At 52.4% G+C, this 27,948-nt stretch overlaps 10 protein-coding genes across 10 annotated transcripts; 5 read left to right on the top strand and 5 right to left on the bottom strand.

The window, feature by feature from the left end:
* Window positions 1-405: 405 nt before the first annotated feature.
* MAA_10426 (arrestin (or S-antigen) domain protein) lies at window positions 406-1,920 on the top strand (the record flags this gene model as incomplete). Its single annotated transcript, XM_007828424.1, has 1 exon — window positions 406-1,920. The coding sequence occupies one exon, from the start codon at window positions 406-408 to the stop codon at window positions 1,918-1,920; it is 1,515 nt and encodes a 504-aa protein (XP_007826615.1).
* Window positions 1,921-2,584: 664 nt separating this feature from the next.
* Window positions 2,585-5,370, bottom strand: MAA_10425 (subtilisin-like protease; the record flags this gene model as incomplete). The annotated part of the gene is made up of 3 exons (XM_007828423.1): window positions 2,585-4,714; window positions 4,827-5,183; window positions 5,263-5,370. 3 exons carry the CDS (start codon window positions 5,368-5,370, stop codon window positions 2,585-2,587), a joined length of 2,595 nt encoding a protein of 864 aa, XP_007826614.1.
* A 2,341-nt stretch (window positions 5,371-7,711) lies between these two features.
* On the bottom strand, window positions 7,712-9,302 carry MAA_10424 (Zn(2)-C6 fungal-type DNA-binding domain protein; the record flags this gene model as incomplete). The annotated part of the gene is made up of 3 exons (XM_007828422.1): window positions 7,712-8,110; window positions 8,170-8,574; window positions 8,628-9,302. 3 exons carry the CDS (start codon window positions 9,300-9,302, stop codon window positions 7,712-7,714), a joined length of 1,479 nt encoding a protein of 492 aa, XP_007826613.1.
* A 562-nt stretch (window positions 9,303-9,864) lies between these two features.
* On the bottom strand, window positions 9,865-10,857 carry MAA_10423 (Phospholipase C, phosphatidylinositol-specific, X domain protein; the record flags this gene model as incomplete). The annotated part of the gene is made up of 1 exon (XM_007828421.1): window positions 9,865-10,857. One exon carries the CDS (start codon window positions 10,855-10,857, stop codon window positions 9,865-9,867), a length of 993 nt encoding a protein of 330 aa, XP_007826612.1.
* Window positions 10,858-11,874: 1,017 nt separating this feature from the next.
* Window positions 11,875-12,862, bottom strand: MAA_10422 (uncharacterized protein; the record flags this gene model as incomplete). Its single annotated transcript, XM_007828420.1, has 3 exons — window positions 11,875-12,111; window positions 12,187-12,437; window positions 12,568-12,862. The coding sequence occupies 3 exons, from the start codon at window positions 12,860-12,862 to the stop codon at window positions 11,875-11,877; spliced, it is 783 nt and encodes a 260-aa protein (XP_007826611.1).
* A 1,920-nt stretch (window positions 12,863-14,782) lies between these two features.
* On the bottom strand, window positions 14,783-16,160 carry MAA_10421 (2,6-dihydropseudooxynicotine hydrolase; the record flags this gene model as incomplete). Its single annotated transcript, XM_007828419.2, has 2 exons — window positions 14,783-16,066; window positions 16,125-16,160. 2 exons carry the CDS (start codon window positions 16,158-16,160, stop codon window positions 14,783-14,785), a joined length of 1,320 nt encoding a protein of 439 aa, XP_007826610.2.
* Window positions 16,161-17,431: 1,271 nt separating this feature from the next.
* Window positions 17,432-18,199, top strand: MAA_10420 (FMN-binding split barrel; the record flags this gene model as incomplete). The annotated part of the gene is made up of 1 exon (XM_007828418.1): window positions 17,432-18,199. The coding sequence occupies one exon, from the start codon at window positions 17,432-17,434 to the stop codon at window positions 18,197-18,199; it is 768 nt and encodes a 255-aa protein (XP_007826609.1).
* A 667-nt stretch (window positions 18,200-18,866) lies between these two features.
* MAA_10419 (amidohydrolase family protein) lies at window positions 18,867-20,525 on the top strand (the record flags this gene model as incomplete). The annotated part of the gene is made up of 1 exon (XM_007828417.1): window positions 18,867-20,525. The coding sequence occupies one exon, from the start codon at window positions 18,867-18,869 to the stop codon at window positions 20,523-20,525; it is 1,659 nt and encodes a 552-aa protein (XP_007826608.1).
* Window positions 20,526-20,850: 325 nt separating this feature from the next.
* MAA_10418 (small nuclear ribonucleoprotein E) lies at window positions 20,851-21,545 on the top strand (the record flags this gene model as incomplete). The annotated part of the gene is made up of 5 exons (XM_007828416.2): window positions 20,851-20,900; window positions 20,996-21,023; window positions 21,224-21,286; window positions 21,344-21,437; window positions 21,490-21,545. 5 exons carry the CDS (start codon window positions 20,851-20,853, stop codon window positions 21,543-21,545), a joined length of 291 nt encoding a protein of 96 aa, XP_007826607.2.
* A 1,746-nt stretch (window positions 21,546-23,291) lies between these two features.
* Window positions 23,292-27,825, top strand: MAA_10417 (DNA-directed RNA polymerase III; the record flags this gene model as incomplete). Its single annotated transcript, XM_007828415.2, has 4 exons — window positions 23,292-23,377; window positions 23,447-23,558; window positions 23,625-23,774; window positions 23,827-27,825. The coding sequence occupies 4 exons, from the start codon at window positions 23,292-23,294 to the stop codon at window positions 27,823-27,825; spliced, it is 4,347 nt and encodes a 1,448-aa protein (XP_007826606.2).
* Window positions 27,826-27,948: the final 123 nt, after the last annotated feature.

Raw genomic sequence — 27,948 nt, 5'->3', positions numbered from 1 at the left:
CCAATCGGACGGGAAGCATTTTCCGTCCCAAAAACACGTCGCACACCACCCAACCCGGCATTTACCTGCCGAGGAGCCGTCACCGCTGGCACGGGAGGGGAGGGCAATCGGCCAGCAAGAAAAGCAGAGACGAGGAGAATTCGTCCCGGCGACTCGATTTCGGCGTCTTGTGCCCCTCCGAGTAGACAATTCCCTTGCCAGCGCTGGGCATAGGAGGGGTACGTTCAAATTTGGTCTGAAGAGCTGCCCAAGGCCATCATCACCACCAGACGAGGCTTGGGTCCCACGGGCACTCACAGTGGATGCTTTGGAATCCGACTCGACGGTTGCTCCTTCCCATTGAATAGAATAGTTCGATACACAACGACACGCAGCAAGGCAACCTAACCTAACCTCCCGCCCATCATGCCCCACCTCGTCGCCAACTTCCTCCGCACCTCGTCCGGCAACATCTCGCATATCAAAAAGTCTGCCATCACCCGATCCCGAACCACGTCCCGCAACAACTCGGTCAGCGCCAGCCCCTACGCCTCCGACTCCGAGGACCATGCGCAGCACTCGGTCAAGATGCCCGAGCTGGGAGACGCCCTCAAGAAGCACCGCCTGTCGCTGCACTTTGGCCGCTCCTCGAGGCACGACGCCGCCGCCGGCTCATCGCACTCGGCCTCGTCTGGCGGGCCGCACGCCCCTGCCTCCATGGACTGGAGCATCGAGAGCCCGCCGATTGTGTTTTACGGCTCGCCCGAGGAGAGCACCGGCGCCCTCGTCTCGGGCCTCATGTACATCGACGTCCACGCCGACGCCATCGAGGTGGACAGCTTCACCGCCAGCCTGACCATGCACGTCACCCAGAAGAAGCCCTTCCAGAGCCACTGCGCCGACTGCCAGACCAAGGTCACGGAGCTCAAGAACTGGCAGTTCCTGGCCCATCCCACATCTCTGCGCCGCGGCAGGCACCAGTTCCCCTTCTCGACCCTGCTCGACGGCAGCCTGCCCGCGTCGACGGACACGCCCATCGTCTCCATCTCATACCACTTCAAGGCCGAGGCCGTGGCCGTCCGCGGGCCAGCCTCGACCTCGTGCCTGCCCATCCGCTTCGAGCGCTCGCTGCACGTCAAGCGCTCGCTTCCGGAGCCGCTGTACCCTCACCACTCGGTGCGCGTCTTCCCCCCGACCAACATCAAGGCGTCGGCACATTACACGGCCGTCATCCACCCCTCGGGCAGCAACGCCGTCACCCTCAAGCTGGACGGCCTGATGACGCACAACGAGCGCGTCAAGACGGTCGACCTGTGGAAGCTGAAAAAGGTCACCTGGAAGCTGGAGGAGACCATCAAGACCATCGCCCCCGCCTGCGACAGGCACGCGCCCGCCTCTTCTGCTGCCGCCGCCGACGCCGACGCCGACAACGAGGCCAAGAGGGGCGCCCCCCGCACCGAAACCCGCCTCCTCGGCGAGAAGCAGCTCCACGAGGGCTGGAAGTCGGACTACTCGGGCAACGACGGCACCGTCGACTTTGAGTTTGACTACGCGGTCAACCAGCCGCGCACCCACGGCAAGGAGCCCCGGTACGCGTGCGGCCTCAAGACCCAGGACGGCACCGAGGTCTCCCACGCCCTGCACATTGAGCTCATCGTGTCCAAGGAGTTTGCCCCCGAGGGCAAGACCCACCTCGCCGCCCAGACCGGCACCGGGAGGATCCTCCGCATGCACTTTGCCGTCAACCTCACCGAGTACCCGGGGCTCGGCGTGTCGTGGGACAACGAGGCGCCCCCCGTCTATCAGGACGTCCCGCCCAGCCCGCCGGCCTACCCTGCCGAGCCGCCCATCGAGTACGACGACCTGGAGGAGCTGGATGCCCAGAGGACAGGGTCTACGCCGGGCTCCAGGAGACATAGCGAGTCTGGGAGGTCCACGTAGCCCCTTTTTTATTTTTTTTCCCCTTCTTTCGAGTGTGTGTATATATTTTTAGCGTTGTTTTCTCTGGAGCGTTGAACAGCATTATACCCCTGTTTGGGACAGCGTTGGGTACCACTAGGTTTAGTCTAGATCAAAATTAAGACGTCATAATGTATTTCAAACACAATGATACTGGCCTCGTGAATTGATGTACATGATTCTTTGCACTCGTGCTGCAGACGGCACCGGCGTTATTTTCTGCATCGCGTATTTGCTGGCAGGCACATGGATGTAAATGTGTACATACTACATGGCTCAATTGAGGCCATGGCCCTAGACTGGGTTGCATGCCGTACCGCGCCTTTATTTATTTTCACGTAGATACCCGGTTGAAGCTGAAACGGACGGTAGTATACATGGCCTCGTGCCTTTATTTATGGTTCTCATTGTTTAAAGCTGAACTACATTATACATAGCATTGCGTCTTTGTTCCCTGTCCATTTTGGACCTCCGTCAGATAGGGTAGACTGAATCAAGCGCATTGTGGCCTCCGTCGCGGAAAACGGGCGCACGCCACGTATTATATGTGCTTTGCCCCCTTATATACTGTGTAACGTGTAACAACACCCAAGGCCCAGGACCTTCCCCCGAAAAAGAAAGAAATAGAAAAGACACCATATCCCTCCTAGGCATACCTGATGACAAACGGCAGCGTCTCACTCTCATCCCAGGCCGTGGCGTCCTTCTCGTCGCCGTACAGCCTCAGCATCCTGACTATTATCCTGTACGTTCCCTCCCGCACGTACATGCCATCGTTAAGCCGGCCGTCCCAGATGAGCGCGTCTTTCGCGCGGGAGACATACTGGACCGGGGAACCCTTGATCTGGCCGATGAGCGTCAGGGCGCCCCTCTTGGAGACGCGCGCGACGCGGAGCTGCAACAGGCGGCTGCCCAGGTGGGGGGTGTAGACGACGACGGGCAGCGCCGCATTGTTGGTCGAGCCGGGCCGCGGGATGGTGAAGACGGCGTTGGCAGCCACGGGCCTCCTGTATTTGTCGTTAGCCCCGGCGATGTATGCCGTGCCGGGGCTGAGGACGGTGTGGTTGCGGAGCGAGCCGACGAGGCCCTGGTACGGGAGCGAGAGGGACGTGCCGTCTGTGCCGTCGACCCGCACGTACCCGGACCATACGGGGAGGAGGGAAGCGTCCAGGGTCTTTGGGGGCGTGGCGAGCACCTCGACGGTGGCTGTTTCGCCCTTTGCGAGGGTGACTTTGGATTCGCTGAAGCGTATGGCAGCCGAGTCGGTGTAGAACTCGCCGGGGAAGACGGTGACGGATTTGGCGTTTGGCTTCAAGGCTGCCGCGGTCAGGGTGGGCACATAGGAGATTTCGTAGGTGACTTTGCTGTCACCGTGGTTGGTGAGTGTGAAGTTTTTGCTGGGGGCAAAGTACGTCGTCTCGTTAAAGGAGAGGCTCGAGGGCTCGAGGAGCGTCGTGGCAAAGGCGGCATCGTGCGCCTGGATGAGACCGGCGCCTTGCTGGGCAACAGGCGCGAGCCTGTCGTAGAAGATGGCGCCGTCGTTGAACACCTGCGGCTTGGAATTGGCGGACAGCAGCTTTTGGAGCAACACAGGGTCCCTCGTGCCGCGAACCTCCACGAGCAGGGCGTAGATGGCGGCTGTGAGGGGGCAGGCCATTGAGGTGCCGCTGATAACGGCATAACTGCCCTTTGCCCGGGGGTACGTGGACAGAATATGCCCGCCGGGGGCACCAAACTGAGGCTTGACGTCCATTGTCCACGTCGGGCCCCAGCTGCTAAAGGCACTGACGGTGCCTCCAGAGGCGGTATTGTTGAGGTCCTTGACAATGCGTTTCGTGTCTAGTCTTGAGCCGAGGGCCACGGTGACCTTGCTGCCTGCCTCAAGCTGTTGGACCCAATCCTTGCCCGTTTTCTTGTCGACAAAGCCGACCCCTTTGACGCTTCCGGGGATATCTTTCTTGACATTCAGTTGCGTGGGATGGGCGTCGACTGAGTTGTAGAACATGACATACTGGGCTCCTTTGGCGGCGGCATTGGAGATCTTTTCTTTAAAGCTACAGGTGCCTCGGCGGATAAGGACTATGTACTTGCTTAAATCGGGCGTGTCCTCAGGGAGACTGGAACACAAATCCGCGGCCACCGATGTGTTAAAGGTATCGACCCAGAGAGGCAGGGTGATGTCGAACTTGTCGGGGTTCCCGAGCACGTATGGAAACTCTTGAGGTTTGTCGGCGCCCACAGTGACATTGCCGTAGTATACCAACGTAGGCATGTGCATATTGTCATACGAGGCAATGGCCGCCACACCTTCACCGGAAGAGCCCGAGCTTGCGTAGAAGATGCCTTGGCTGCCTTCATTGCCCGCAGAAATGGTGACAATGACACCCTTGGCTACGATGCGGCTGGCCGTGACGGCCCACGCGTTTTGCTTCCAGCCGTTTGGGCCTCCAATGGACATTGTGATGATGTCGGCGTTGTCCAGATAGGCTCGGTTGATTGCTGCAATGATGACATCAGACGAGACTGTGCCGGCACAGCCAAAAACGCGGTAGGCGCCGAGAGTTACCCCTGGCGCACCGCCGGTGAAGCCGAATTTCTCGTCGGTCGCGGCAATGATGCCGGCAACGTGGGAACCGTGTCCTTGGCAGTCCATAGGGTCGTCGTCTGGTATCGGTGCATTTTTCCCGTCGAATTTGTCGCCAACAAGGTCGAACCCCTTCGTGACCAGGCATCCTTTTCCAAAACATCCCCCCAGACTGGGGTGCTTGTAGTCAATCTGGAGGTATTGAGTTAGCATGATGCAACATGTCAAAGCGGCATTGTCTAAAAAGCTGCAAAGGGGCTCTTTGGAAGATCCGACTGTTGCCAGCAACAACACTCAAACTTACACCAGTGTCGATAACAGCAACATGGACACCCTTGCCGGTGTATCCCTTGGCATGCAGCTTGTCGATTTGAGTCATGAAATGAGGCGAAAAGTTGTTTGTCAGCGTTGAGTTGTCTCGAGCCTGGAGGATCTTCTCCCTGTCAGGATTTCCCGCCCAGTGAACTTGGGCATCGGGAACATTATGCAAGGTAACAGGCCACCACCTCTTAATGCTAGGCAGAGCAGCCAGCTCGTCCACGAGTTTATTGGCTTTCTCGAGGTCATGCAGCTGGACCGATATGCCTCTAAACAGCTCAAAGTCGAGATCCATTCTAACGTCGCCATTTTTGCGAACAGTGTCCAAAGCTGGAGCTGTATCCTGTGGCAACCCCCTGTTAGAACTGGATTGTCATTTCCCCATCACTGAGGCAAGTAATTAATCGGCCTGTTCAACATACCTGGTCGTCTTCGAACTCAAAAATGAATGCGCCAGGAACAACCTTGGCAGAGACAATTACACCGAAGGCCGCTGCCAGCAATGGCACGGCTGCCCGAAGCCTAACCATGTTGTTAATGGACCTCTTTTCAGTAGCAAGACAGATGGATCAAGTCAAATGAGTGCAGAATATGGAACAAAAAGAAGGATTCGCACATGGGGCCGACAAGATAGCTATACTAGTCTATCCATTGTCATCGTGCGCGAGCATTCACATTAGCTGCTGTCCATGCAGCTAGGCAAAAGTGCGCCACGGACGCGGCATGCATCTAGCAGTTTACTTCACACTATCATGTCGCACAAGGAGAGACCATGAACGAAACCGGCATCGATGACCCTAACAACGACATCAAGGTACGAACAGCGGCCTGTTGCTTGGCCGGAGCAAACCATCTTGTGGACAGCTCGCCGAGCGGTTTACCTCCTGAGAAAAATACAACCAATCACAAAAGCCAAGGATTGGAACAAGTTCAATAGGCTGGAAATATGAATTGAATCCCTATGACGTGGCGCTGGTAGGTTCAGCGCCGACTGACGAGCCGTGGCCCCCGAAATAAGCTTCTTCTCCATTTGGGGCAGACGGCAGAGGTCTAAAGCGGACAAGCTCGAAGCCAAGCCGAATCTTCATTTAAGTCGTGCCTGACTATATGTTAGAGATTGTAAAGGAGCCAGCGACTAGGTATGGAGGCTTACATCAGTCGATCTGGACAGGCACCCGGTCTGAAAACGTTCATTGTCTCGCGCGTTGACCAACACGTCAAGGAGCGCTTGGTTCTTGTGTCATTCGCAACTGTTCGACACCCGCCTGCCCGTAAAATGACGAAATACCGTTTGCGTGATGTAAGACATGTTCGACTGCTTATCGGGGGTTCGACGCGCTTAGGACGGATACGAAGGCGTTATGTCGGACGAGGGTTCATTGTTTTCGAGTCCGCCAGTTTACCTGGCCAGATTGCAGTACAGTCAAAAGACTTTGGAACCGCACAAGTGCAATGTATAATATCCAAGGCGGGGTTTCCTTGGAACCAGGCCGTGAAACATTTGCGGGCAGGGGCCAACAATCGCTCTTTCCCTGCTTTATAAACAAGCAGGATGGATGACAAGTGGCGGGACCAAGAAAACGAGCCATTGTGGCCGTCGATTCATGTTTTCATTTCTGCAGCGTGGAAAGTAATCTCGGGCTGGGCGTCTATCTTTCAGCCATCCAGCGAATTCTGGCATCGCGGTCCCAATGTCCAATTTCAGCAGCGGCTGCATGGTTGCAACCTGCGCTCCAATGCTTCAATAGTCACCCGGTTTACCGCCCGCCAAGACCATTGCGTGTGCAGCCGTAGCAATGAGTTGTTACCTAAAAGGATGACTCAATATTCTCGCTAAGCATAACCAATGCGACATGAACCCAGGGTGGTTATCTAGGAACGGCTGAGTGTGATGGGGCAGACATTTGATCTACGCCGAGATGAGTCACTCGCCGAAGGTGGCTCTTGAGAACGCGGCTGCCCCCTTTTCTTGGACTGTAGCTTCGGAATACAAGTATATAAACAGCCCCCGAAACAGGCCATCTGAGGGAGTTTCTGGCTATGCTCAGGCCCAAGGCACGAGCCCATCGTAGGAAGATGAAGATTGCACGATGAGCCTCCGAACCCGCGCCTGACCGTCCGACTGAAGGTTTCACGCAAAGACGGCCAGCTGTCAGTAGCGCAACCCTAAGTCTCAAACCCCTCGGCCTCCTCGTCCTCACGGAAACGATCAACATTGCTACTTGCACGTGATCACCAGACCAACAGATTGAAGGAAGCGGACTCTGAACCCCAAACTTTTTCCACTTTTTTGAAGCTTCAATATCCCCAACTCTGTTGTGACACGGCGCACCGAGTGGGACGTGCCATGTAACATTCGGCACATTCGGCAACAGTGCTTCCCTATCGCGCTACGCGCGTTGACAATTCAATTGTGATATAAATTGGTAAGTTGGCTTCGCCGTCTTTTGTTTCTCGCCTTGTCCAGCTCCCCTGATGAATGGATTTCACTCGCCGTACCGAACTTGTCATGTGGATTTTTTCCTACGGGCAATTGGTTTCGCCTGTTTCTGATTTCAGCGGACAATTGTTTCTCTCTCGTCTTTGCTTACCACGGGTTTCACTTACGGTGTGCTAACGGCCGTTTCAGGGTTCAGCTGTGAAAATATCCAGACCCTCGCGCATTCCCTAAATCGACTTCCATTGCCGCGTAACGGAGACTTGTTCGCTGGTCTTTTTACGTTCGAGGCCAACCCCGCCAACGTGTTTGGCCCGGTGCTAGATAGTGCATGCCATTAGTACAAAGTGCATTAACGAATTTTGTTTTGTCCCTGCCGGCATTGCCGTGTAGTTTCCTGGCAAATTCTGCCAGCTTGTCAAGTGTAGCCATTCTCATAAGAGAAGTGCACATATTCCCATTGCCGTCATGCCATCCTGCCACGTCCACACCAAGCCCGACTCCCTCTGATGCTGCCAACATCGTCGTAAAACATTGAGAACTGTTCCGCAGTTTGTAAACTCGGACCCCGACGTATCCAATACATCTTTCATGGCCCTCTCGAAGAAGTTCTGCTGATCACTTGCCGCTACGGCTCCGACAGTCGCCACCGGCCACGCCAGGCCTCGAAATGTGACGCCGGCAGGAAGGTCCTCCATTGCCTCAATCGCCCTGGCCACGCGGGTGTAGAGTCTCATCCCAGGAGATGGGGCATTTCGCATTGTTTCGATCTGGACCAAGGCCGCAGTCGCAAACACCATTGTAATCGCGTAAACCAACGCTTGTCGATCCTCCTGTTGACGCGTCGTCAGCCATGTCAATGAACGCCCACACCGGGTGCTCGAAAACGAACCTCTCCCAGCTTCATCCTCTCGATGCCCTCGTCAAGAACCTGTTCAAGAGCCTTGAGCTGCAATTCATCCGACTTTGAGAATCCCGACCTGGTTTTCCGTGAAGAAATTGTGGATATATCCCCGACTGCCTGCATCACCCAGTTTCGACACCCCGTCAGCCTCGACATGTCAATCTGGTCCAGTTGCAGCCATTTCTGATACCTTGTTTGCGGTGCCTTTCCCGTCGCCGTGGAGGCGAGAATATCAAGCCAGAGAACTTTTGTGACAAGAAACGGCTGCGCCTTGTCCACACCATCTTCCGACTCCCGAGCGCCTGTCGAAGGGTGCGGCACGAGGATTTTGTTCACAACGGACGCGAGGGCGTCCAGGTGCGGCCGCCAGTTGTCAAGGCCTCCTCGAAATAGCTGCGCCTATTAGTCTTGTCGTGGAAAGAAACCCACCCTTGACGGGGACTTACTTCAAAGCTGATGAGTGCCGAACCGCATGCCAAAAACTCAACCATTTGCTGCCGGCTCTCTGCAAACTTGTCCATGTCACAGTCCTGAAGGACTTGCCGCAGTCGCTGCAGGGCATTGGTGTGATACCCTATGAGTTCTGATTCTCGGGTTCCGGGAGCACCCGCGCTTTGTGTATGGTGGTGAAGCGCCGAGAGGGTGAGCACGGCTTGGTGCAGCGGGCCGCGCTTCATGAGAAGCCAGAAGAGCCAGCCTCTGCCGCCGAGCGAGGGCTCGTCCTTGTAGTATGGATACTGGAGGGGGAAGATATAATCCAGGTAGTGGACCAGGAGCTGTGCTTCTCGAAATGCCATGTCGGGCGTTGTCGGCGCATCAGGCGGTGCCGGGTAGCCGTCTTCTTCCTCCTGTCTTGGGTCATTCTGATGTTCGGATGGACGAGCTTGAGAGGCCTTGCAGGCTTGCAGCTTTTTCTTCCGGCGCAGATTAGAATTGACAGTCTTCTTGATTCGCGAAAGCTCGGCCTGCAACTTCCATTCATCGTCTATCCATTTTGGCTTGGGCCCGTAACCGTGGCAGGTAATGCCGCGATCGGCACACTCTCGGCAGATGGGGTGTTTCTCGTCGCATTTTCTGTGCCGGATGCGGCAGGTCCAGCAGCCGTTGTTGCTGCGATTCATGGGCGTAATTGGGGCACAGATGTCATTCTTCACATTGCGGCGGGACGCAGAGACCGAGCATGCCGCCAATGTGGCATGAAGAGATCAATTACCGGAATTGATATGCGGTGACTGGACAAAGTGTCTGGTGGGCATTTGAGATGGAGAATGACGAGACGCAGAAGGTGGGGCGACATGCTTGACTAGTTAGCAGCTTGAGTTGTGCTAGGGTTATTCTGGGTCACTCCATCTCATACAAATTTTAAGAGACTCATTTGCTAGTACTAACATTTATAATAATAGACTACTCCATGTAATTCACCTCACGACGTGTCAGGTAGTTTCTACTCATTGGTGCCCCCCAACTGGCGCACTCTAAATGTAGACCAACACCTATCTAGGTACTTCTATGAGCAAAGTCAAACCAAATCCGGCCACTTGAGGAGTATTCAAACAGAGCATCCCTTCAAACCTCAGAAAATCAGAAGCCACTCCACTGAAACCATAACGCCAAGGGGGTATATCTATTACTAAACAGGAGACCGCGACGCCAGATAAATCACAACTTGCAGCAACAATGGAGTCACAGCTGCAACTTGGCCCCAACGTGCTTATTCCAAGCAAGCACACTACCAATCAACTTCTTTCCCGGGAAATCGAATATCACGATGCCAGTCCTCATCGACGTCTTATCATCAATATGTGCATCCAGCCATTCGCCCGTCCTGTAATTCATCCCGACCTGCACCTTATTCAGGACCCCAGCGGCCGCCTGGATGGGCAACACACCAATCGCAGCCGAATTATGCGTCACATACAGGCGGTCGTTTGTCATAGGGCCCTGGTTCGCTCTATTCAATGCCATGTCGACAGCGGCCCATTTGGTGGCCAGACGACGTTCGCCTTGGATGGCAAAGTTGTCTTCGAGCACCATTTGCGGGCCGTCCCAGGTCAGCCCATAGGTCGTCCCCTTTGCGCATTTAAAATCCTGGAGAATGAATATCTTGGAGCGCAGTTGGCCGAGCGTTGGGATGGGTTTGCGGCTATCCGTGTACAAGGCGACGTGTTTTTTGGCGCCGTCCTTGGTGTCCTTGTCTTGGAGACGTGCGTAGTTGAAGGCCGCTTCGAAGGAATACGAATCGCGGCCGACCGGGGCTCCTTCTTTCTTGAGACGCATGATGATCATTTCCGAGGGGTGCTTGTCCAAAAACTCAAACATCTGCAGCAGGACCTGCTTGAATGTGAAGCCGGTGTTTTGCTTCCCGTGGTATATGTGCAGGCGGTTCTCCTTGACCCGGGCGCGTATGTCAAAGTACCGCAGTCCGGCCTCCATCTGCACCGTCAGATTCCAGTTCTGGCACTGCAGCACTCGGCTGCCAAGGTTGTATGTCATGGTGTCATGGGTGCCCGGGATGCTCAGACTGGTGATGTTCGCCGCGTCGGGGACACGGGCCATCCAGTCGGGCTGGTGAGAAAGATTGGCATCGAAGCTGTACGCGCTGGTGTAGCCATGGTAGGTGGATGCGCGGGCGGTGCAAGCCGACGCCAGAAACAAGAAAAGACCGAAGAGAACCATGGCGAGAAACGCTGAAGAAGCAAACGAGCAGCGCGAGGGCTGCGAGCGAGAGTCTCAACGAAGCAGAGTTGTGTCTGGCATTTTGGGGCAGTTGAGGGAGAAGGTTGATCTCGTGGTGACGGGGGCTGTGCCTGAAATAGCGTCTAGCTCAGATCGATGCTCGTACCGTACCGCCCCACCCCCGGACAAACGAGGACTAGTGTTGTCGAGATTTACCCAAGCTGATAGGCTATTGAACCCGCCTTAGGCAACACTGAACGCTTTATCCGTCTAGACGAACGCAGCGTGCGCCACTAAATGCTTCGGCATGCTGTTGCCGGTGCCGACATTCCGGCACCCAGGATTGGTCAACCCGTTCCATCTTTCCATGACAAAACGGGCACTCATGTGCGCTTCGATCGACTTGAGAGGCTAAACGGCGTCTTGTTCTCCATGGTGTAGTATCTCGACATCACCTTCACATTCAAGTCATTGACTCTTCTTGAAGCAAACTGGTCAGTTTCTTATCCAGGTAGAAATTCTATATTCCACGATGACGCAGTTGGTCCGATGAGACGACCTAGCTGCCCCAGTCATCTAGGTCGGGTTACACCTGCCTAAATTATCGTGTATATATATACGAGTCGTAGGTTGTGGTCTTGTACCAAGCACCAAGAACCGGTGCAGCAATTGCTCATACAAACGCAATAACTTCAAGGAACAAAAATCAAAGAACTCATGCTTTAGGTTCTCGCTGTTGGGACCTATATTCTCAGAAGGGGAAGACGTGACTAGGATAATGCACTGCATTCGGAATTTCAGACCCCCATGGGCTCATGCGCCTTAACATCTTGGGATCAGCTTGCGTTGATCTTGCAAAAAAATTTGAGATAGTTTCTTTAGCAATTAGTGGATAGAAAATACAAAAAACGCATCTTTGACAAAACGTTTTCAGAAGTAAAATATGAAAGGCACCCCGATTCGAAAATATGATTACACAGAATCCTTGAGCCTTGGATAGCTGATACTCTTCTTCTATCAGTGCGTGACACCACCGCTTACAGAGATATTTTGTCCAGTGATCCACCTGGCCTTCTCGTTAACGAGAAGAAGCACGGCGTCGCCGATATCCGCGGGTGTGCCGGCCCTGTCAGCAGCTTTCGTCATGTCAATCTGTGGCTGCATGATAGCATCCATTTGTTCTTTGGGTATTATGTCAGTGAGGACTGGACCGGGAGCTACCGAGTTGACGGTGATGCCTTTGCTCCTGCCAAGCTAGTTGCGGGGAAAATGGTTAGCTACTACCAGACTTCAAAATTGTCAGACGTTCTGCGTCATGAACAGGCGTACCTCTCCGGCCCACGAGACAGTCAGATTATCTAGGGCCGCCTTGCTCGCGGAATACGTCGACAGCAACTCGTGGCCGAGCTTGGCGTTTGTAGACGAGATGTTGATAATCCGACCGCCGGGCGGCATGTGAGGAACCACGGCATGAGCCATGTACAATGGCCCATTGACGTTGATCTGGTAGACCCTATCCGCTTCAGCCTGGTTGATCTCATCCAGGATCCGGCTCGCATAGCCGACTCCGGCATTGTTCACTTGAGGCAAGGAGCGGAGGTCGGGTTAGCTTTGGTCAAAGGTCCAGATTGTTATGGCATGCAACATGTTCGTCGACGACACTAGAGCCAGTGGAGTAGAGATGCGTATGCGAGAAGTCCATGTGCTTACCCAGGATGTCGATATGGTCGGTTTGGAAACCCTCGAGCGTCTTTTGGACAATGTATTTAGCCCCTTCCAAGGTGTCGACCGAGGTCTGGACGACAATGGCTTTGCCCCCGGCCTGCCTCAGCATCTGCGCTACGTTGGCAGCTCGATCAGCAGACGAGTCTGATAGATGATTGACAACTACGGACGCCCCGTTGCGGGCCAGGGCCAGGGCGATGCCAGCCCCGATGCCGTTCTCCCGTCCGGAGCCAGTAACAATGGCAACCTTGCCCTCGAGGGATAGAGTGTCAACGGCCATATCCACTAGCTATAGTGTACTGCTTGAAAACGAGTTCGATAATGGAATATTGATAATGGAATATGGAAGAACAAGATGAGGATTGTTTGAGATATCTATTGAGAATGAACGAGGGTCGTCGCCCGCTTTATACTCAGGCCTCCCTGGACAAGGCCTGGGCTGACAGTAAGCCATGCCCATCTTTTCCACCCTACCAGGGGAATGAGTTCTGCTCATGGATGTAGCATGGTAAAATGAGGCGGCGCATGACAGAAGGGCAGGATATTCCTTGGGCTTACAAATTCACCCCAAACGGCAACACCCACGAGCCACAGAGGTTCCTTATTTGGAAAATGATGTTACCTAACTCTGGTTCCAGAAGTGGAGATTTGAGAGCTGACAGCACACCACAAATTATTCATCCGGCGTGCGCGGCCCCGGACGGGCTCCGGAGCTTCCGGAGCCCAAAAGGTGGACTACACCCTTGCAATTGACCCGTTATAATACTGAGCAACGACGTTCCAGATCCCTTCGAGAAAGCAACGGCAAGGCTCTTTGTGACGAGGGCTTGATGAAAAGACGGGGAATAACGAGCTTCACTTCATGCTACTAACATACTTTCGTATCAAAGGTCACCGGCTCTTTCAAGGCCTGGAGGACAGAGACGTCTTGTTTATATAAGATAGTGGTGAGACAATCTTGAGCCCTTATCTGAATATCGTGAGGTCCAAGGGAAGGCCCGTGCCGTGATGTTGTGTGACTTTCGTGACACTCTCGCACAGAAACTGACAATCATTAAACTAACACAACAAGACGTGTTATTCCGAGAGTTTTATCGAATTTACAGCGTAAAATATCGACTTTATAACGTTGTTGGAGTAAACCCACTACTAGGAGAATACATCTACCTCCTTTAATTAAAATTTATATATAGGTATTACATGTAGCCTCGCTAGATATCCAGCTTCACAAAAAGGACTTAAATCGTATAGACTATATAACTGGTAAAGAGAATTTACCGTTGTTTATTATTTTCAAGGTAATTAAGCTATTTCTGCATAAAAATAATCATCCTGGCCTATTCAAGCCTATTTTTAAATTCTTTAAAGCCTAAACCGTAGTGTGAGATTTTAATCCACCGTACCAGCAGTGGTGCTTGCTCTGTCTGTATAGTCCAGTCTCTTGTTGCATGATTTCACTTGTCGCTGTTATGTCGTTATGTCAGTAAAGCCCTGTTTTGGAGCACATAAAAACACTAGTTTTTTTGTTCGTCGTGAAGGGCAACTTTTCCTTTTATGCATTGCTCTTTGCATTCTTGATGTATTGGCAGGGTTTGAACTGGGCACCCTTGCCAGCACAGACTTGCATCATGTCAACACATCCGAGGAATCCCTAAGCAGTTCCCTGTTTTCTCAACTCGGGCTGTGCAGCGGCTGTAGCTTGATCTGTCCCAAACGGCTCCTAGGCAATCTCTCTCACATATCCAAATAAACGTCTCACCTCCTCCGGTCCGGGCCCTGCCCATGTCTCAGCAAGGTTACCTCTCACGCTAGACACATAATGGAGAAGAAGCACTAATGCACGAGGCGTCGAGCTAAATAAGTCACAGAAGCACCGCCGCATCTGGTATTGTGACAAGGGTACAATAGTAGGCTTGGAGCAATAGCTCAATTCATCTAATAACAGTCCTTGGTATCAAAGGTCCTTGGTTTTCCTCAAGGCCTCGTTGACCAAAGACCTCTTTAAATACAAGAAGTCGGTGAGGTTCCTTTTCCCTACGTCCCGTGATTGTAGTTCTTGTGTAACTGTGTGACAGTTATAGATCTAGTGATTTAAAAAGGTCTATCCTCAGGCACAGGACGGAAAAGCAGGCCTGTAGACTTGGTAGTTCAAACTTGTAAGAAATACATTTGTATTCAACCCTCCCCTTCCAGTCACAATCTACTTGTGCTGTTCCAACACGCCCTCGAACCAATCCAGCAGTACGTGGTTCTGCAATACACTTGCACCAACAGAACAGTGGTACGCGGCACCATCGACGCTCTCGAAAACATGGTGTGTAGCCAACTTGCCCAGCTTCTCGGCGAGGATCTTGCTCTGCCCTGGAATCACATCATCCTGTTCGGCCTGTGCAACAAACACCGGTGCCGTGATATTGTGCACCACGCTCGCCAGGTTGAAGTCTTCCACCTTTGTCATCCACTCAAATGGCGTCTGGGCATTGAACGACCACAAGCCCTGCTGGATACCCCAGATAGCGGCTGTCTTTGCAGCCGGATCGGCCAGGCCCTGCTCGACGTACTCGTTGAAGAGCGTCGCGTTGCCAGAGCGGAATATCGCCCTCAGACTCTTGGGGTACATGTCCAGATTTGCCGCGCCGTAGTCGTAAACGCCGTCGACGGCGAACACGGCCGCGAGGCGGTGGTCAAACGCGGCTGCTCGCGGCGCTAGATAGCCACCGAGTGAGTAGCCCAGGAGGCCGATGGCTTGCGAGTCCACTTCTGGGCGTGTGAGCAGGTAGTCGATGACGGGGGTGACGACTCTTTCCCAGTCTGGGATGAAGCCGAGATTCTGTTCCCGGCGGACCGTCGGCTGCCCAGGCCCTTCGTAGCTAAGTACGTTCATTCCTCGCTCGAGGGCAGCCTGTCCGATGACGTGGTACATTTCCTCCTGGGCGCCGTCATACCCGTTGCCGAGGATAACTGTTGGGCGGGGCCCGGGCATGCCACTGCCGTAGAAGATGGCCGGAATTGTAAAGTTGTCGTTCTTGGCACGGAGGTTCACACGCTGTCCGGGCACAGGAAGAAGGGCAATGGCCGAGTTGAAGGCCGCAAGGTGTCTGTCCCAGAGACTGTAGATGCGCGGGTCGCTCCAATTGCCGTGGAGGAAGAAGTCGGCAGAGCGATAGTACGTTGCGGCCTTGAAGAAGTGTTGGCGGGCAGATATCGGGTTCTTGCGAGCGTCGATTGCGCGGGCAGTACTGTCGACACGGGTGGCGAGGTCATTGAATACGTGGTAGAAGCTTTCAAAGTCCTTGGGTTTTATCTTTTGGGCGGCAACGAGGACTTCTCCAACGTCAGCGCCTTGGTAGGGTGCTAATGATATGACGCGCAGAAGCTCATAGTGGAAGTCGGGGTCGGCGCTGAGTTGCATCATGGCATTTGAGGTCGAGTTTTGTCTTTTCAAGTTTGTGTGGAAACCTGGTGCAGCCTGTAGAGCAGTTGCCTATGTTTTGAGGTTAGGAACTCGGCGCAAATGCGATGGCTGAGAGGATAAAGCTTACACAGGTGAGGAGAAGTGAAAGTTGAGATAGCTTCATATTGCCTCGGGTCGCCTGAGTTATAATGTATATACTAGGAATAAAATTTGGACCTTGCAGTCAATTGCAAAAGAAACTTTCTGCGTCTTGTGAGGATTCCTCTGGTGATAGACGGTCAATGTGACAAGGGCGCAGTGAGGGCTTGGAGTCGACGACTCAATTCATCTAATAACAGTCTTTGGTATCAGAGGTCCTTGGTTTTCTTCAGGGCCTAGTTGACGAAAGAGCTCTATTTATACAAGAAGTGGTGCAAGCCTTCTGCCGTAGGTCTCACAATCGTAGCCCTCGTGTAACTGTGTGACAATCAACTGCCGGAAATACCGGTAAGCTTGTCTCCATTGAGTCAATAACAATGACATTTTGCTTCACATCATCCAAGGACATACATAGCCTTCCTCGTTATCGTCTCATCGGCGCCATCGTCACGACTAGTCTGCCGCTGAGCGATCGGCTAGATCCATTTCAAGCAATGCCCGGAATGGCGCTCTCGCTGCTAGGGGACTCTTGCGCGATACGCCTAATATGACTTCAACAGTTCAGAGGCCGACAGGTGGAACATAAGGCAACCTTTGTCGTTCTCGTTCGTAGTTTTGTCGCTGAAGTGATGTAGTATTCCGAAGCGCGGTCTTGTCGGTCCCATTTCTTGCACAGCCTTGAAATGATGGAGCTATCTCGTTGTCGTTTACTAGCTCGGTTTGCTGAAGCCTCTACCGACGGAATAACTGTCGGGCTGCGTGCTAGCGTGATGTTATTTTCCCCCGGGTAAATGGCCTTGTCGGCATTGCGTCTTTGATGGATTGGTATGTTTGATGGAACCGATTCCGACGAGATGGGAGAAAAGCGTGCGGATTGATAACCATTTATGCGCTGTGGCGGCTCGACCTTCCTCCCCAGGCGGCGGCTCGACTTTCCTTCCCAGCAAAACCGTCTCCACAAAAAACCGCTCGCAATCTTCGCACGACAGTCGTTTGCAAATCGCGACTCAAGCGCCAACCTGCCCAACCATCATCTTCCCATTTGCTCAACTGGTCATTGGTCGACAGTATATGGTATTATACACAATTCCAAGCCCCCATGGCACTTCATGTCCGAAAATCGGTCTTGAGACAATGGCACAGGCGGTGAGCCTCACCCGGCTAGCAAGTGCGGTCCTCTCCGCGCGAAGCATTCGTCGCAATGGCCATCTTCCTGCTCTTACATAGACACAATTTTTCTTCACACTGTCTATTTGCCTTCCTTGAACCCCAGGAGCTTAAGCAAGCAAAGCCAAAATGCATCTACGGAGAGACCACGCAGAAACCAGCACCACCGCCCTCCAGCACTTCATCAAATCCAACCCCTTAGGTGTCCTAACTACATCAATCACATCGCCGACATGCTCATTTCCTACTCTGCAGGCGACGCATATACCATTCCTCCTCGATGTCGACGGTGACTTGACGGGCAATAGCCTCGGCCGCCTCAGAGGGCACATGGCGCGGGACAACCCACAGGCCAAGGCCGCCGTGGAAGCCCTCGCTCAGTCCACCACGCACATCCTCGACCAGGACGTCCTGGTTGTATTCACGTCTCCCATCCAGCACTACATCACTACAAACTTTTACTCCGAGACCATGTCGACGAATAAGCGCACCGCGCCGACATGGAACTACTCTGCCGCTCAGGTGTATGGCCGGGCAAGGATTCACTGGGACTCCAAACTCCCCGAAACTAGCGACTTCTTAATCCAGCAGCTGAGTGACCTGGCTAGAGTCGGGGAGAGAGACATTATGGGCTTTAATGAAGGAAACACCTCGCCGAGGCCGTGGAGAGTGGAGGACGCGCCGCCCAGCTATGTCGAGCGCTCACTCAGGGGCATCATTGGGATAGAAATCGAGATTACTAGGTTGGAGGGAAAGGTGAAGATGAGCCAGGAGTTGAAGGAGGCTGATAGAGACGGGGTCGTGAAAGGTCTTAGGGCTCTGGGGGGCGAAACGGCTACGATGATGGCTGATTTGGTACGTGAGAGGGGATTGATGAAGATTGCGAACAAGGCGTGAAGAGTCGGTGCCAAGCAAACAATGCGTAATTACTGAGCCATGTACGGACAGCTACTTTTGGATGTTCTAGACAAGGTGGATGTCCTCGTAATTCTCCTCACTCGCGTGGACACCAGTGTTTTCCCGTTGCAACTCTTTTGTAGCAAGCTGTGGAAGTCTTGAAGCATCTTAAACGGGGGACATTGGGCTCGGATATGCCGTATACAGGAGCTGCAGACGGATGTCGGTTGTTGATGGGCCAGTTGACTTGACTGGCACCGGGCTGCTTCTAGCCCGGACGCCACAGCGGATACAGTAAACAGTCTGGTAGTCCATCATGCCCTGAATGCGCCGATCACGGCCGACAACGAGCTGCACAATGAAATGCTTAAGTTCCGGTGGATCCTGCACCACTGTTTTGTCAAGCAGTTTCCGGTGACTGGAGTAGCTGGAGTGACTGGCTTAAATAGCTGCCGAGGGACCGACGGCGGATACAGTCTCGTGGTCAGGATCGGCCATTTGATTCTTGATTGATAAGAGCGCTGCCGTCGCCAAATAATTGACGCTGGCTGCCTCCTCACCCTACTTCCGCTCATCCCTCATTTAGTATATATTATACGATAGATCTGCTTGCATACTCGGCCTCTGTCAATTCCGGCAACCGCTTCATTTCAGCAGCATTTCAAAGATGGGAGACTTGGGCACCGATCAAGACCTTACAGTCTTCGTCAATGGCAACATCTACCAGTCACCGACCAACAACGTAGACAACCCAAGCTTTGCCTCGGGTATGGTCGTTCAAAACGGCACCATTCAACACATCGGCTCAGAACAAGATGACGCCGTAAGCATTGCCAAACAATCCGGCGCAACCATCCAGGACCTCGGCGGCCAGACGATTCTCCCGGGCTTCATTGACGGCCACTTGCACCTCCTCCTCGTGGGACAGTCCCTCACCAAAGTCAGTCTTGACGCATGCAAGAATCTAGAGGATATTCGAACAGAGATCAAAAAGTACGCGCAATCTCACCAAGAAGTTTCACGCATTTTTTGTCGAGGATGGATGCATTCCATGACGCCCGAGGGCGTAGATGCCACGCTGTTAGATGACTTAGATCCGCGGCCTATTTTTGTAGATACCAAGGACTTGCATTCTACCTGGTGCAACTCCCTTGGTCTTAAGGAGATTTGCAAAGTCATGGACATCAACGACGACACACCAGATCCAGCGGGGGGGAGTATCCAGCGTGACAAGGACGGCAAACCGAATGGAGTGTTCAATGAAGGTGCCGTCTTTCAGACCATCTGGCCCTTTGTAGCACGGGTGGCGAGCATGGAGGAGAAGAAGGACGCTATCCAGTCCGCTTTCAAGGCGTTCAATGCCGTGGGATACACGGGCATGATCGACATGGCCATGGACGACACCATTTGGGAGCCACTGGTGGCGTTGAGGAACGACACGAATGGCTTGCAAGGCATGCGAGTAGCCGCATACTGGCTCATGAAACCGACTGATTCTTTGGACAGTGTCCTTGCGCAGGTTGATCGTGCTGCCGAGTTGGCGAGACTGTACAATGCTGAAACCACGCCAGACTGTCGCATCGTAGGTGTAAAGGTCATCACGGACGGAATCATCGATGCATGCACCGCGTCTCTGACAGAGCCGTACTGCAACGGCGAGAACCCAGACTCCTTGTGGCCGGAACACCTCCTTCACCATCTCGTCGCGCGAGCTCACGCCGCAGGATTACAAGTTGCTTTGCACGCCATTGGCGACCGCACAATCCAAATGGCAATCGACGTGCTGGAGAAGAACACGGACAAATCTCGACGTCCTCGCATCGAACATCTCGAGCTAGCGTCCGCCAGAGATGCCGCTCGTCTCGGCAAACTCGGCATCACAGCATCCATTCAGCCCGTTCACTCGGACCCGGCTATCCTGCGCGCCTGGCCACGTCTCATCGGCGACGACCGCTGCCAGCGGGCCTTTGCCTATCGTGAGTTTGCAGACGGTGGAGCTCCTTTGGCGCTGGGGTCAGACGCACCAACCGCTCCTCATGAGCCGTTGCCTAATCTATATGTTGCTACTACGAGGCGCTCGTATCGGGAGCCTGGATTCGACACGGCGGTGAATCCTCATTTTGCACTTACTATGTGTCAGGCTGTTGCTGGTGCCACGCATGGATCCGCCTACTCGAGCTTTGCGGATCAGTGGACGGGGAGCTTGAAGGCTGGGCTGAAGGCGGATTTTGTCGTGTGTGACGTGGATTTGAAGCCGGAGAGCGTCGTGAAGGGTGTGGTGAGAGAGACGTGGTTTGAGGGGAAGCGGGTGTATAAGGCCAGTTGAGCTGGCCCCAGGAGGAGCAAAGTATGATTTTGGGGAGCCATGGTGTTGTATACATGCAAGAGGTTGCTACTTAGATTTCTTGCGAAATAAAATGCTGAGAATTTGCCCAGTTTCGTTCGTCGCATGTATGGTGAGGATAAATAACATTGAAATGTCACGCGCGAGGAGGCGTCCGGAAAAACCATTTCCCCACCTCAAAAATTACCAGAGCTACACCACCACTGGACTACCTGCTGCCCAGGTCCAGCTCGCGACCACCGACAATCTCCTTGTCGCGGACCTCCCCAACGAACCGAAACTTTTTTCTCATACACAATAAGCCAAAATGACTGGTCGCGGTGGTGGCGGCGGTCGCCGAGTCTTGCTCCCTCCCATGTACGTCCAATCTGGTCTTTGTTCGTCAACAAGCGCATCTGCCCCGCCCTTGGATTGCCGTGGTTTGGAGGCTCAAGAGTGCTAACTTTGCATAGTAACATGATCTTTAAGCTGCTCCAATCCGTGAGTCGCGATCTCAATCTACTCCTTCACGTTTGACCTGAGCCTGGCGACCTGAGATTGATGGCGAACAACTACGGTGGCACTGCATCACGAACCACGAATTCGCATAATAAAATCCATCGCCATCTCTTCCGCGGCGGGGCATCCAGGGGCCTTTTTGCAATCAGAGCCTAAGCTTACGGAGTGCTAACCTTGGATAGAATGCTACTGTTAGTGTTTGGCTGTACGAGCAGCTTTCAATCCGTATCGAGGGAAAGATCCGAGTACGCACACCTTTCAAGTTGAAGTCTGTTCGTTGTCATGCTGACTGGCTTTCGCAGGGATTTGACGAATTCATGAACCTCGTCATCGATGATGCCGTGGAAGTTTCTCAAGTTACGAAAACCAACGACAAGGAGACTAGAAGGCAACTGGGTATGAAACCTCAAAACACTTCCACGAACTGCTTCGCAACTAACATTCTTAGGCCAAATCTTGCTCAAGGGGGACAACGTTTCACTGATCCAAAGCTTGTCAAACTAAACGATATCAACGACAAGCTATCGAAAAATCGGCCTGCGCTGTGGAGAGGGGTAAAACAAGATGTATGTCGCGGGTCAAACGCGTGCTACAATTGCAATGGTGGAAACTAGAATTGCGGAATCAGAATTCGCAGGTGGTGGTTTCGGGTGGCGTTAATTGTTATTCCTGAACAGGGACTGTTTGGTCGTTATTTGAGGCGCAATGTGACAGCGTTTCAGGACTCTGGTCCCAATTTGCTAGACTCTGTGTGGGTTGTGCGACGCTTTGGCTGTGAAGGCTACTAGATTTGTGACTCGCAGGGATCTTCCGCCGCCTTTCCTGGACACAAGAGTGGCTTTGTTTGGAAACCCCGTTTGACAATGTACTTAGTACTAGTACTGATGAAGACTTCATTCCATTGCGACTCTTTGATGAATTACGCCCTTTTATATTACTATTTACAATGCCACAAGACAACAGTTTTGGGCGGTCAGACATTGTCGGGACCGAAGCGTCCAGCAACCGAAGCAGGCAAAGTTTCCCATGTAATAAAAGGGTTCGGGATTGGGCTTCTCATTTGAGCCTGTCATTTAGCTGTTGATGTAAGGGGAGATCCATCTTTTGGCTCTTTTAGTTCAAAATAACGCGTTGCGCTGTTCAACGATGACCACTTGCTCAACTCGTGTTCTTGAAAGAGGCTGTTCTGTAATGGGTCTACTCTGTAGAAAACCTTAACTGAATCTTATTGGTTCAAAAATGAAGGTCGGTACGTATCTTTGCGGATCATCACGGTCTTGCCTTTTTGGTGTTGAGGACTCTCGGCACCTTCCTGTACTAGCGGCTTGACGTTCTAGCTAGCCTCACATTTCAATCTCACAAAAAACATCATCAAGCAGCAAAGCAGGCAAAAGCTCGCCGCATTCGGGCCCCAAAGGAGGAAAGAAAAGAAGTTCTGCGAAATTCGATACCTATAGCTAACCTTTTGGCAGCTTCAACCAACTTGGCTAAAAAGCTTCAAATTCAGCAGCAGCAGCCTAGGGGCCCTGGCAGCTTCAAAAGGATCGAATGCAATAATAGCGACAGCCAAACGGTCCTGATTTCAACAGCCTCAAAAGACCCGAGTTCAAAAGCAGCAGCAGGACAACGGACCTTAATTCCGGGTTTCAAGGGGCTCGAGTCCAATAGCAGCGGCAGCCCAGGAGGCCGGGATCCAACAGCTTCAAGAGACTAGATAATAGCTTCGAAGGGTTCGGATTAATAGCTATGAAAGCCTCAAATTCTGTTGCCGTAGGCAAGAGTCTGCTGCAAGCGTCCCCGGACAGCGCAACTTTGCTTACACCCGTGGCATGGGCTCCGTTTGCATCGGACCTAGTACCTACGCTCCAACATTCATAGCCAGCCAGTTACCAGAGACTCATGACTCATCTTGAGCCCTGTACAACAGTTCCAACCAATGGCTGTGAAACTCGTGCCCAACCTGAGATGGTATCCAGTGGTTCGTGCGCGCGGAACAACAGGCTCTGTCGACCAAGTTGTCAAACGGACATCCCCTCCTTTCCTGCAACTGGATAGAAAAGAGGCGTCAGACTCCGTCATGAGATTGCAGTTTCTTGGTCTCTCATTTGTTTACCCGAACTGTCAACATCCACCCTACCCGCGAAGTTGTCCTTCACGAAGACTCAAGAGGAGTTAGCGTGACGAGCGTCTAACCAACATAGACCTCCTAAATTGATTTTCTCGGACCCATCTTCTCAGCAATTCTTGATCATGCCATATGAAACTCAGATCCTGGCCAAACAACAGCTTGTTGATGAGGTGCCCAAGCGCTTCAAAGGCATCAAGTTCGGCATACAGTGAGGACCCCCAGCTCTTGAGCTATCGTCTCAGATCTTGTACTGACTGCCTGACCACTACCGAAAAAGGTCTAACCAAGACCTCACAAATCAAGCTGTTGTTGAGGTCTCAAACAGGTTGCTTTACGATATTCATAATAGTCGCGCTCCTTATGCACATGGCCCACTCGATCCTCGGCTGGTGAGAACATTGCTCAATAACCGATGGCAAGGAAAATGCTGTTAACTAACGTGAGGAATACTACAGGGAACTTCAAACAAGTTCGGAAAATGCTCTACATGTCACGAGACTCTAAAGAATTGCAATGGGCATTTTGGCTATGTTAATCTACCACTGCCAGCATTTCATATCGGATACTTGAGGTTTATTGTGACCATCTTGCAAAACATTTGCAAAGTATGTCCTCTCCACTGAAACAACGCTGTACATTTCTAATAGGCACTTCCAGACCTGTAGTCATGTGTTACTTCAAGACAATGATCGACAAACCTTTCTCAAAGAACTACGACGCCCTCATCTCGATAACCTTCGCCGAAGCCAGATTTGCAAGAGGATAAACGAGCAGTGCCGCAAGGTCAAGAGTTGTCCTCATTGTACCTCCATCAACGGACAGGTTCGCAAAATCGGCGTGCTTAAACTTACACATGACAAGTTCTCGTCCTACAATAAGTCCACTTCTGTGAAAAAGGTACCACCGGTAGCCAAGACCCAATTTGACGAATCGTTTGCCACGGCTCGTAACGGCAACCCGGAACTTTCTAAGCATTTACATAAAGCTGTAGAAGACCTTAATCCACTTAGGGTGCTTGGGCTCTTTCAGCGTATTGGGTCGGTCGATTGTGAACTGCTCGGATTAAACCCTTCAGATGGCCGGCCTGAGATGTTTATCTGGCAGTATCTCCCAGCCCCTCCTGTCTGCATAAGGCCTTCCATCGCCCAAGACAATGCCAGCAACGAGGACGACTTGACTACAAAGCTAGCTGATATTGTATGGGTTAGTGGCATGATTCGGTCCGCATTACAAAAGGGTTCCCCAATTCAGACTATTATGGAGCAATGGGAATACTTGCAAACCCAAGTCGCTATATATATCAATAGCGATGTCCCCGGTTTACAACAACCTGGATTTGGGAAGCCAATCAGGGGGATTTGCCAACGTCTAAAGGGTAAGCAAGGGCGTTTCCGCGGAAATCTCTCCGGCAAACGTGTTGACTTTTCTGGTCGAACCGTCATCTCGCCCGACCCCAATCTTGGTATTGATGAAGTGGCGGTGCCTCAACTAGTTGCCAAGAACCTTACATACCCGGAAAGGGCACAGCGGCAAAATATCGAGAAACTGCGGCGGTGCATCAGAAATGGTCCGAACGTCTGGCCCGGTGCCCAATGCGTTCTGAAAATGAGAGAGGGGGGGTACAAGATATCTCTCAAATTCGCTGATACTGAGCTAATCGCCAATAAGCTATGCATCGGAGATGTTGTCGAGCGTCATATTGAGGATGGCGACATCGTTTTGTTTAACCGGCAGCCATCACTACACAAGCTGAGCATTATGAGTCATTTCGTCAAGGTCCGACCTTGGAGAACGTTCCGACTTAACGAATGCGTTTGCAATCCATATAACGCCGATTTTGACGGCGACGAGATGAATCTGCATGTCCCACAAACAGAAGAAGCGCGTACTGAAGCGATGAGTCTTATGGGGGTTAAGCATAACCTAATCACTCCAAAAAGTGGTGAGCCTATTATTGCTGCTACTCAGGACTTTATTACCGCCGCGTATCTACTTAGTTATAAGGACCGCTTCTTTGACCGGAAGACATTTACGACAATTTGCATACACATGTTGGACGGAGGGACTCAGCTAGATCTTCCGCCACCAGCAATTATCGTGCCAAAGACGTTATGGACCGGTAAGCAGATATTCAACGTCTTAATGCGGCCCAACAATCGATCACCAGTTATGGTCAATCTCGATGCTAGATGCAAAAGCTTTGTGACCCGGCCAGGCCAGTGTCCCGACATGGACCCTAATGACGGCTGGCTCGTGGTACGGAATTCTCAAGTAATGTGTGGCCAAATGGATAAGTCCACCGTGGGTTCTGGGAAAAAAGACAGCATCTTTTATGTCATTCTCCGAGACTATGGTCCAGACGAGGCTGTTAGTGCTATGAATCGCCTGGCGAAGCTGTGTGCACGGTATCTAACAAACCGAGGGTTTTCCATCGGCGTCGGCGATGTGTACCCAACCGCGAGCCTCAGGAAAGAAATCGACCATCTAGTCTCGACTGCATATAAGAAATGCGACAATATAATTGCCACATTTCAGGCCGGTAGTCTAGAGAAGGCTCCTGGGTGTGACATGGAACAAACCTTGGAGAATTCTATATCCGGTGTCCTTAGCAAAGTCCGACAACAGGCCGGTGAGCATTGCATCAACACGCTAAGCCGCCATAACGCGCCATTAATCATGGCCAAGTCAGGGTCTAAGGGCTCTGATATCAATGTGGCTCAGATGGTTTCTCTTGTTGGCCAACAGATTATAGGCGGCCAACGCGTACCTGACGGCTTCCAGGATCGAAGCCTACCACACTTTCATAAGAATGCTCGTCAGCCTCCCTCAAAGGGATTTGTGAAAAACAGCTTCTATTCTGGGCTTCTGCCTACTGAATTTTTATTTCACGCCATCTCGGGCCGCGAGGGACTAGTTGACACGGCGGTGAAAACCGCAGAGACGGGATACATGTCACGGAGGCTCATGAAGTCTCTAGAAGATCTGTCGGTTAAATATGATAATACCGTTCGCACATCCGGCGGCAATATTGTACAGTTTCAGTTTGGCGCGGATAACCTTGATCCCGCGGATATGGAGGGCGCCGGTACACCAGTCCAATTCCACCGGACCTGGACTCACGCCGAAAGTCTCACTCGAGATGATGACGAACCTTCATTGATGCCGCACGAGATTGGTATAATCTGCGATTCTATGCTAGAACCATATCGCAGCCGCTATGTACGTAAAGGTCTGCTGCATAATGAAGAATTAGATTATGAAGACGACAGTGACTACGGCATTGACGAGCATGAAAGCGGGCGAAAATTCCTCAAATCAATAAAAAGCTACATTGATGGCTTGGCCTCGAGATTGCGCAAAGTGCGCGAAATAGCCGGTTACCAAGGCAATACACCAAGTAGGGAAACGGCTCAAGATCACGTCGATAGAACGGCAAAAGTGGCGGCGACAACCCTCAGGCTCTTCATCAGACTTTGCCTGGACAAGTTTACCAAGGCTCATGTCGAGCCTGGTCATCCGGTTGGCGCTGTTGGTGCTCAATCGATCGGCGAGCCGGGAACCCAGATGACATTAAAGACGTTTCACTTTGCCGGCGTGGCTGGGATGGGCATGACCCAGGGCGTGCCCCGAATTAACGAGATTATCAATGCGTCGAGAGCTATCAGTACTCCGGTCATCACCTGCCCCCTGCTAAATAAGTGGCAGATTGAGGCGGCAAAGGTTGTTAAAGCACGCATTGAGAAGACATATGTATCCGACATCCTTTGCTTTATTGAAGTTGAGTGGGATTGCCAAAGTGGTCATATTGTGATGCAAGTCGATACCGACACGCTTGCAAATATGCAAGCGGGAGTTGGTGTCTTTAACGTAGCACAAGCTATTTGCGACCAACGGAAGCTAAAGGTCCGGCCGGAGGATGTCACCGTTGATAAGGATATTATCTTTGTTCGTATCAGGGAAACCGACGATTTACCACCACGAAGCAAAAACAAGTCGGCGGCAGAGGGGTTCAGAGACATGATGCTCAGGGCCAACTTTCTTCGTCGGACACTTCCGTCCGTACCCATCTCTGGCTACCCAGACGCAACACGAGCCTTGATCGAGACCACCGAGGAAAACACGTACAGGGTCTTGGTGGAGGGCTATGGCCTTCGGGCGTGTATGGCCACAGAAGGTGTTGTCGGGACGCAGGTCCGGACGAACAGTGTGATGGAATGCGGGCAGGTCCTGGGCATTGAAGCGGCCAGGACGACGATTGCGGACGAAATTGCCGAGGTGATGGGGTATATGGGCATTGATCCGCGGCACATGCAGTTGCTAGCTGACGTGATGACTTACAAGGGCGAGGTTCTTGGCATCACACGGTTTGGCTTGTCGAAAACGAGGGATAGCGTGCTACACTTGGCATCATTTGAGAAACCAGCCGATCACTTGTTTGACGCGGTCGCCGGCATGAAAATGGACCGCATTGAGGAAGTCTCGGAGTCCATTATCTTGGGGCAAGCGATGAGTGTTGGAACTGGTGGGCTTGACGTTGTTCGCTACTTGGGTCTTCGGCCAGGCGATCTTTGTCAGAAACCGACCCTTTTTGAGGACTCGTGGAGGGCAGAACAAAGGCGGAGAAGGAACCGTGCGGTTGCTTTGTTGCAAGGTTGAGAGAGAAAAAAGACAAAAAAGAAACATACAACACTAGGGATTCGCCGGTCGTCTATAACCTGACTACTAATCTAGCACTTATTAGGTTATTATAAAAAATTAAATAAAATATTATTAATTAAT

Source organism: Metarhizium robertsii (assembly GCF_000187425.2).
Source record: "Metarhizium robertsii ARSEF 23 chromosome Unknown MAA_Scf_38, whole genome shotgun sequence".
In the NCBI taxonomy this organism is placed as follows: Eukaryota; Fungi; Ascomycota; class Sordariomycetes; order Hypocreales; family Clavicipitaceae; genus Metarhizium; species Metarhizium robertsii.
This window is presented reverse-complemented; position numbering and strand designations above follow the sequence as displayed.